Source organism: Mus caroli, unplaced genomic scaffold (genome assembly GCF_978045245.1).
Source record: "Mus caroli unplaced genomic scaffold, Mus_caroli_1 scaffold_8, whole genome shotgun sequence".
Taxonomy (NCBI): domain Eukaryota; kingdom Metazoa; phylum Chordata; class Mammalia; order Rodentia; family Muridae; genus Mus; species Mus caroli.
This window is the reverse complement of record NW_028227263.1, coordinates 1,587,526-1,596,877: the sequence shown is the minus strand read 5'-3', so window position 1 is coordinate 1,596,877 and position 9,352 is coordinate 1,587,526. Positions and strand designations below refer to the sequence as shown.

The 9,352-nt window shown below is 50.1% G+C and overlaps 1 protein-coding gene across 1 annotated transcript; it reads right to left on the bottom strand.

Moving 5' to 3' along the window:
- Positions 1-1,017: 1,017 nt before the first annotated feature.
- On the bottom strand, positions 1,018-4,550 carry Mrgprg (MAS related GPR family member G). The gene is made up of 3 exons (XM_021166029.2): positions 4,530-4,550; positions 3,381-3,486; positions 1,018-1,921 (listed from the first exon to the last, which is right to left on the bottom strand). The coding sequence occupies exon 3, from the start codon at positions 1,885-1,887 to the stop codon at positions 1,018-1,020; it is 870 nt and encodes a 289-aa protein (XP_021021688.1). The 5' UTR covers positions 1,888-1,921; positions 3,381-3,486; positions 4,530-4,550.
- Between the last annotated feature and the right edge of the window lie 4,802 nt (positions 4,551-9,352).

Genomic DNA, 9,352 nt, shown 5'->3' with positions numbered 1-9,352 from the left:
GTTATGAGCCACCAAGTGGATCTTGGGAACTGAACTCAGGTCCTCTGGAGGTACAGCCCATGCTCTTAACGGCTGAGCTGTCTCTCCAGGGCCAGGGCTTGACTGATTTAAGAACAACAATGCAGATAGGTTGTTTTCTGCTTTTTTTATTTTAATTATTAAAGAAACATCATAACATGTACAAAATAATGTGTACTTTGGAAGCTTAGCTCTCCTCTCAAACTGTAGATTAAGCTGGCTGACAGGTCAAGGTGGGGTCTACAGAAAAAGCTTGAGTGAGCACAGTCCTAGAGGAGCCCAGAACTGGGGATGGGATGGGATCTGGGTAGGAGCCAGGGCCCCCTGCTTGCACTGTGCCAACCCTTGGGGACACCTGAGAAGCAGAAGTGCCCAGGAAGCAAGAACTTGGGGTAGCCTTGGGCACAGGACAGACTGGGTTTATTTAGTGATGAAACAGCTCCACCTTGTGGCCGCTATGAGTAGTAACACCAGGCTGGAGAATTGGGGAGGCAGTCAGCCCCTGGATAGTGAGTGAGGTTTTGTGGGGGAAAGTTGGGGTGAGGTAGGGAGAAAGAACAGTCTAGATGAGGCCCACTAGTGAATATATTCAACATAAGGCCTCAGTTTCTCCAAAATCAGAGAATGCTCCCCAGGAGCTGATGCTGTAGTTCTAGTCTTCTGACTCATCTACGGCAGGAGGAAGCTCCTGGTGTACTGGGGTTGAGGGGCAGTTTCCTCAGGTAGGATGCTGTAGGGGCAGAAGGAGGTAGGACACATGTCCTCATTGTAGTTCTGGCATCCTCCTTCATGCACCTGCTTCTCTGTCTGTTCCTGCCCTCCTTGCTGTCTCCTGTGTGTGTTCAATATGCAATCTGGCCCCCAACCCTTCTCTCCTGCATATAAGAGGAAGCCATAAAATCCCCAGGACCAGAGCTTGGCCGTCGCAAAGGTTTGAGCAAGACTGGGACCCCCTGGCAGCTCTGAGGGCAGGGTAGGTAGGCGTATAATGGCCACTCTCTACACTTGGTGCATGGGCAGGGATAGCCCCCCAAGACTTGACTGGGACTCTTCCCCTAGAGCCCTGTTTAGGGCTACCTGCAGTGGCTCCTTCCTGAGCTGCCTGCCCTTCATGTAGTACAAGAGAGGCTTTGCACTGCTGTCAATGCAGGCCAGGAGGGTGGCCAGTGGAAAGAAGAAAGGGAGCAGGAATTTTATGACTGGCCGCAGGCACCAGTAGACAACCAGGGGTAGGCGACAGAAGAACAGAAGGATCCCAGAGCACTGGGCCAACTTGCAGAACTTGGGCGGTGGCTGTGAAGAGCAGCAGTTCCCAAAGATTAAGAGAAACTTGCTTGCCCCACATGCCATGCCACACAGCACTGCTAGCCAGGTGACACTGGTCCAATGGTACTTGAGGCAGACCAGCAGACTCATTCCGTTGTTCAGCAGCCCACAGGCGTTGGCTGGCAACAGCACGGCCGGCATGGTCAGGGCCCAGATCATGAGGCAGAGGACAACTGAAGTGAACCTGGGACGGCGGTTGGGGCTGCAAAAGGAGGGGAACATGTAGGCGAGGCAACAGTCCACACTGAAGGCAGCCAGCAGCCAGAGCCCCACGGCAAACCACAGGAAGGTGACCGGGAAGTAGAGTGTGTCCTCATGGCCCGACACGATCGTGGCAATAGAGAAGCCAACTTGGCATGAGAGGAAGAGGAAATCGGCAGCAGCCAGGTGCAGCAGGTAGGTGTTGAAGGAGCCCTTCTTGATGTGCAGACCGAGGTGCCAGAGCAGCAGAGCATTGCCCACCAGCCCTGCAAGGCTGACGGTGAGGCTGAGGAAGAAGAGCACTTTGTTGAATGTGCCCCAGATGTTGAATATGGAGAACATCCTGGCTGGCTTCCGTGGGTGCTCTGGGAGGCCCCTGCAAAAGGTGACAGTGTTCACTATGCAGCTGCTGTGCCCCGAGTGTGGAAAGCAAGAGCCTGCAGCTTCCAGAGTCCGAGTTGTCTCAAGCCCCTTCCTGGCTGCATGTGATGCCAGGGTACCCCCTCACAGCTGCTTTGCTTGGAAGCAGCTCTCTCTGCCCTCATCCTGGTTAGGCAACCCATCCTGAATGAGGTGCCCCCATGCAGAGGCCCACCACATTCAGACAAAGGGGCCACAGGTGGAGAGACTCCCCTTTCTTTTTAACTGTGGTACCGGTGTGAGAATGCTTTCTCTAAGGCTCTGATCACACCCACCCCAGGGTCTCTGATAGTGCCTGCTCTGTCCCAGGACACTCCATTCTGTGCTAGGTGAGGCTTCAGGGGACTTTCCCCACACTGTCCTTTTGGAGCGCGACATTAAAGCCCAGGGTCCTGAGGAACTGTGGCTAACTCTGAAGCTTCATATCAGAGTCTGGGACTTTGATGATGGGTCTCAGGGCCCCAGATCTTCTTGGGGAGCAAGCAGGAGAGTTTCTGATACCCTCATGGAGGTGAGTATTTCAGAGCAGTACCTTTTCCACAGAGCCCATGATGGACCTTGTCCAAGATCCAGGGTATGAGGACCCAGGCTCTGGGCACAGGGACTGCCAGGGAGGAACAGCAATAGGAAAAGATAGACCAGGGCTGGGGGGTAATGGAGTGGAGAAGAGAGAAGCACAGACAGAGACAGGATAAATAGAGAATAGAGGTAGAGATAAAGAGGAAGGGACAGACATGGGAAAACATAGTCAGAGATGGAAAGAGATATACTTTGTGTACTTTGCGTATGACCCTCATGCCTGGTCTGGGCTGTGTCCCCTACCCAGGACCCTAGCTATCTCTGTACTCACTGAGACCCAGCCTCCATCAGACCCTGCTTCCTCTCACAGGGCCAAACCTTCTGCAGTGTCCTGATGAGCATCATCCACCAACTCATCACCAAGCATCCTTCCTGGTACCTGCGGGAGATGGTGGCTCAACCTACCAGTTCAGCTGTCAGGGTCAGAGTGCAGGTCCTCAGGACCTTGAAATTAAGGACTGAACCTTCACACATCAGTGGTGACAGAGGCAAGACCCTTCCCCTCTGTGAGCCCCCAAGGGTGTAAATCCAGACATCTACTCCTGTGTGGATTCTGGCTAGTGGAGCCAAGGCTAGATCTGAAAGGGGATGCGGTAGGTGGGGTGGGGTATCTTCCTCATCCTTGTTCTCCAATGGACCTGGAGCAATGAGTTCCAAGCCTGAGCCTCAGCTTCCAAGGCTCCCTTAACTGCCTTCCCCATAAGGTCCCTTTCAGAGGACATCCTCAGAGTCACCAGCACCCCCCTGAGAGCCAGGCAGGCAGGTGATGTAGAGAGTAAGAGAAGGGGTGCTCCTTGCTTAGGGGAGCAGGTAGAGGGGCGTATTAGCCTTCTCACCTGATGACCGCCTGCTGACAGTGGCTGTCTCCAGCTCGCTCAGTCTTGATCTCCTCCTGGCCCCTAAATCCCCTCCTGTCCTCTGAGGCTGACTCCCGCCAGTTCCCTAGAAGTGGGGTGGGTGTGTCACCTTTTCACGGAAATCAAAGGAATGATCTCAAACAGAGCTGTCAGTGTGGGAGGCTCCTCCTTTTCATCTGGGAGATGAAAACAGAGAGCCTTGCACGCCGCCCATTCTGGAATGGTCCCTGGCCTTAGGTGCTCGGGACCAAAGGAAGAGATGACATCTGTAAAGATGGATCAGTCAGTAAAGTTCTCGCTATGCAGGTATGAGAATTTGAGTTTGGATCCCCGGCACCTTTAATAAAAGTTGGGCATCATGGTGCATGCTTGTGACCCCAGTACTGGGAGATGGAGACCAGGGGACTCATGGGACTTGATATTCAGCTGGCTATGCCAATCACTACGTTTGCTGCAAAGTCTTATCTTTAAAAAAATATGGTATTGGGCCAGTGAGAGGGCTCAGTGGGTAAAGGTGCTTGCCACACCCAAGCCTGACAACCTAAGTTCAATTCCAGGGATCCCCATAAAAGAAGAAAATTGATTCCTAAAAGTTTCCCTCTAATCTGGACACATGTAGTGGCACATTTGTGCGCACACACACACACACACACACACACACACACACACACACAAAGAGAGAGAGAGAGAGAGAGAGAGAGAGAGAGAGAGGGAGAGAGAGAGAGAGAGAGAGAGAGAGAGAGAGAGAGAGAGAGAGAGAGAGAGAGAGAAAGAGAGATACACTTAAAATATATTTAAGCCAGGGGTGGTGGCCCACACCTTTAATCCCAGCACTTGGGAGGCAGAGGCAGACAGATTTCTGCAAGTCTGCACAGTTTCCAGGTCAGCCAGGATGGTATTGTGAGATGTTGTCTCAAAACAACAACAGCATGGACTTTAAAATGTTTTTTAATGTGGAGGGTAATTAAGAAGACACACACTCAGTGCTGATCCCTAGGCAGCACATACACCTGCACAGATGTGCATGCACCTACACACATGTGCACATAAACTCACACAGCAGTTGGAAGGGAATAGGGAGAGTCCAATAGAGCTAGGACTGCACAGTGAGATATTCTGGAGACTCACTGGCAGAGGAAGGTCCTGGGGAGCTGGGCAGCCAAACATTGGGTGGATAAAGACCAAAGCATGCTCTCAGGCCTGAAGGTCTCTGGTTTATCTTCAGATTTCATCAAAAGCCAGGCGCACCCTCCAAGTCATCCAGCACGCATGTGCTTTCAAGGCTCTGTGGTATGGTTTGCTAAGTAAATATGCAGGAAAACCCATCTTATGGTGACTCAGACAGCTGTGGCTCAAGATGGCTGCCATCATGTCAAGCCAGATCCATATTCTGTCTTCTGTGGGATGCACCCATACAACACACACAAGCACTGTGCAACCCCAAATCTCCCCAACTTTTCATTGTTCTGGTGGGCCTTTGTTGTTCTTCTTCAAGGCTTTGCCCTCAAGGATTAATATAATTGTCATAGTGTGCCAGTACTGTGAGGTGAGCTAGAGGAGTCCACAGCAGCAGGAGAGTCTGTGCACCACCGAAGCAGGCAGCAGGGAGACAACCAAGCACTTGGCACCTCTCCTGTGGCAGTGTAGGATTGGACAGGACTTTTTGATATTGGTTTTCCCATGTGACACAGAATTGACGTTCTGATCTGATAAGATATGGCCTGTGGTCTGTCTCTAACAGCTGCTGTGTGAATATGACCAAAAGTACATGTGTGATTTAACACCTCAAACCCTGGGATAGACAGATGGCTCAGGAGCCGAAGCTCTCCCTGCTCTTCTGGAAGACCTGAGTTTAGCTCCTAGCACTGAGGTTTCGTGATTGAACCAACTAAAGGGAGAACAGACTCGTCCTGGGTGTCAGAATGGGGACAACCTTCCCCTGTACCCATGTAAACCTCAGTGTGTCCTATCCCTAGTGTGCTGAGGTCACCAGGCTACCTGTTTGTTCTATGAGACCATTAGTTCCTGTTTGGTGTAAGTGGCAAACTGTTAAGCCTCTGAGACCACCCAGGAGGTCCCCAGAGAAGCTAAGGTCAGTGTCCTCATGTGATTAAGCCTGGACCCCTCCCCCCTCCAGCCCCATCACAGTGCTGTCTGTTGACTGGGACCTTATACCTGGAATCATCCCTGAGTCATGTGGCCCAAATGTCTCTATTTCTCCCCCTCCCCAATTTTAAATTACATGTGTGTGTGTGTGTGTGTGAGAGAGAGAGAGAGAGAGAGCGTACTGAGGTCAGAAGATGACTTGTGGAAGTCAGTTCTCTCCTTCTACCATATGGGTTCTAGAAATTGGACTCAGGTTGTCGGCCTTGGTGGCAATACCCACTGAACCGCATTACCGACTCCTGTTGAACAGCACTATCTTCGGTCCTTTGAGCCAAACCGCTGCCATCTTTATGTGTGCAGCTGTATCTGTTTGAAAAAGATCACTCCAGATGGACTTGTTAATTTAGAAGTTCCCTCATAGAAAGAAAGACTGGGGAGGGACATGGGAACCTTACCTATGTATACAGCCACCTCACCCTCAGCAACTTGTATACATTTCTGCGCACAGTGCAAGCTGTGGGGAGGGTTTCTGTCTGCACGGCCATTATCCGTGCTGGGTGTAGAACTTCCAGCCTGGCCTATGCATAAGCCAAATAAACTCCTTGGCTCCCCATTGAGCTTGGTTGTTGTTGGGATGTTAGAGGGACAGGGGCAGATGCTTCTTAGAGCCCTCAGCGAGCAGAAAATCTTTGAGACTGCCCCAAACCTTTCCAACTCCTCCACTGACCCAGTTGGTTCTGGTGGGGTTTCTGTTGTTATTGTTGTCCTTTGGTTTGTTTGTTTATTTTGGTTCGGTATAACTCATGTGATTTGTTACAGTGTCCTAGGCGAGTGGTGATCTGTGGCTGGCCTTGTCATTGCCATTGAGTAATACTGTGGGAAGAGTAAACAGAATGTACTATGTTTTTTTTTTCTATCCAAGGATTACATGAGACCACATTTCCTTTAAAAATTTGTAAAGAAAGCACATGGCAGAAGTTGAGACTCCTGCAGGCTCAGCACTTTTGAACTCATGGTTGTACTCTGCTCGAAACCTCAGGAGTAAAAACACAGGGGACCCAACTGGGCATGCGTGCCCCCTTCAGCAGAAGTAAAGCTTTTGTCTTGCAAACGCTTTGAATTGGATGGCGTGGTAATTCCTTCGGACCCTGGACCGATTTCTAACAATATTGATGTTAGATTTCTGAGGCAGCTTAAGAAGATGGAGGGGGGGGGGGGAGTGCAGAAAAGAGACCAGTTAGTCTCAACAGGAGGAGTGTTTATTTCAAACATCAAGGAAAATAGGATGGGAAAGGGGTGTCTGCCATACAGGAAGAGGGTACTTGGGGTTTGTATAGGAGGTTTGGGAAATGCACCTGCTGGGGCTACCTGCAAGCCTGCAGTCTCTCTCTCCTGGAGCTGTTTGTTCAGATAAAATCATTTGTCTTTAGAAACTGCCTTGTCCTGGCTATGGGGATGAGGGTCATAGAGAGTGACTGAGTTTGGCAATGGCAGTGAAGGGGAAGGAGTTGGAGAGTCCGTGGAAGAGGGGGTCCTCTGGTCACTTAGCAGGAGAGTTCTAACTAGATCGACTATAGTGAGTGATGTCACTGCTGTCATGCTTTCCTGAAGAGGTGTTTGAGAAATAATCAGTTGAGAGCCGAAGAAGACAGATGATTTGGTTATAGAGCGAAGCAGAAAGATTGCTCAGGAAAGTAGAAGGAGGGGGAATGGGAAGTGGGGAGTGGGGAGCGTTGGATAAGCCGATGAGAGGAAGTGGGTATAGCATCACAGTCACTAGTCCTGTTGCCAGGAGTGCCACTCCAGAGTGATCCAGTACAAGCAGTAGGGGGCTAGGGAGCATTAAAGGAAGGGAACAGGAGGACTAATGCAAAGGATTGTATCTGGCGGGAGTCAGCCTTTGCAGCCAGTTTCTTCATTGCATCTAAAAGGTCCTTTTGCAGCAATATCTGCATCAGTGGAGCTCTTGTTGGGTAAGACCCATTAAGAGAGCTTATGAGGAAGATTCTGTTTGGTACAGGGTGAAGTTTAATAAATAAACTTTTAAAAGACAAGCTAATACCGTAAGGGCACAGATAAGGAGCAAAGTGATCAAGGGGAGGAGTCAGAGTGGGAGGAAACCAAAAGCCCATGCATAGGAGGAGACATGTGGCTGATTGTGTGTGTGTGTGTGTATGAGTGTGTGTGTGTGTGTGTGTGTGTGTGTGTGTGTGAGTGAGTGTGTGTGGTGTGTGAGTGTGTAACTGTGAGAGAGTGTGTGTGGTATGTGAGTGTGTGTGAGTATGTGTGTGTGGTGTGTGTGTGTGAGTATGTATGTATTGTATGACTGAGTGTGTAAGTGTGAGCGTGTGAGTGTGTGTGTGTGTGTGAGTATGTGTGTGTGTGAGTATGTGTGTGTGGTGTGTGTGAGTGAGTGTGTTGTGTGTGAGAGTGTGTGGTGTGAGTGAGTGTGTGTGTGAGTGTGTGTGGGGTGTGTGTGGGGTGAGTGTGTGTGTGAGTGTGTGTGGGGTGTGTGTGGTGTGAGTGTGTGTGTGAGTATGTGTGTGTGGTATGTGTGTGAGTATGTATGTGTTGTATGACTGAGTGTGTAAGTGTGAGTGTGTGAGTGTGTGCGTGTGAGTGTGTGTGTGTGAGTATGTGTGTGTGTGGGGTGTGTGCGGGGTGTGTGTGGTGTGAGTGAGTGAGTGTGTGTGAGAGAGTGTGTGTGGGGGGTGTATGTGAGTGTGTGGTGTGTGTGTGTGTGTGTGGTCCCTGTTGAGCAAAGCCTCAGATCATGAGGAACTGAGTCAGGTTGTTCTGGGCAGTAGTCCCCAGCCATAAATAATAACTTAGTCCCAGCCTGACCATTCCACTCCACTGGCAGGACCGATGTGCCAGTAATGGAAACAACTCACCTGCCTCCCAGTCAAACTACAAAAAAAAAGCTCTAACTTCCTGGTGGTCACCTGTATATGTACATATCCCCTGGCCCCTCTAATGTATCCAACCTTCAATTGTCAGAAAGGTTGGGGCCCCTTGATGCTCCAATAGAGCAGTTTCAGCCTGTTGAGATTAAGTCTCTTGGCTTCTCTGCCTGTTTTCTGATACCCAAACCAGGGATGCACTTGCAGTCTTTTGGGAAGAAAGTTCCCCTTCCTTCCTCTACAGAGTCATTCTTCTGAGAGCATGGACGTCTTCTAAGCTTACTCTATAGGCTAAACAGCTAGTAGTCTGACCTTAGATCTCTGGTCCTTGTGTTCTCTGCCTCTGAGAATAGTGTAAATCCACTGGACAGAACCTCAGTTCTTCGGACTCTATTGGTGCTCTGTATAGACCCAGCTTGACCCCAGGCCTCTGCTCTCTCCAAATCTTCTCCACCCATCTTCCTCTGACCACTTCCTCCCAGACTCTCTGATCTCCAGGCTGAGGGGTCTTTCACCATTTTATCACTGCCATTCATGTACCTAAATTCTAAAGGACAAAAGTAACTGCCTACATCTGACTCAGAGACAAGCTGACCAGGCCCCAAGTTCCAGGAACTTCTCCCTCCTCCTCCAGATCACGCCCACGTTTAGCTGACTTTGTGACTCCCTCGAGTCTTATGAGTGTGAGGATGCCCTGCTCCTAGCACTCAGGTTCCTTTCGTCTTTCCCTAAACTTGGGAATACCCCAGGTAGTGGGATAAGAGTCTCCCCCATTTCTACCTATCATTTCTAGTTCAAACCAGACTTTTAAAATGAGCTCTAAAAGCTCCATATTAGTGAGTTCCAGCCTGCCAAACTCATTCAATTATCTGTTCAAATATGGCCACAGTACTCTCTTAATGATGGCCGCTATTGGCCCCACGCAACTTGAAACTTTCGGTT

What these genes read in the sequence shown, in the direction of transcription:
- Mrgprg (XM_021166029.2), bottom strand. Translation starts at nt 1,887, where the DNA reads ATGTTCTCCATATTCAACATCTGGGGCACATTCAACAAAGTGCTCTTC.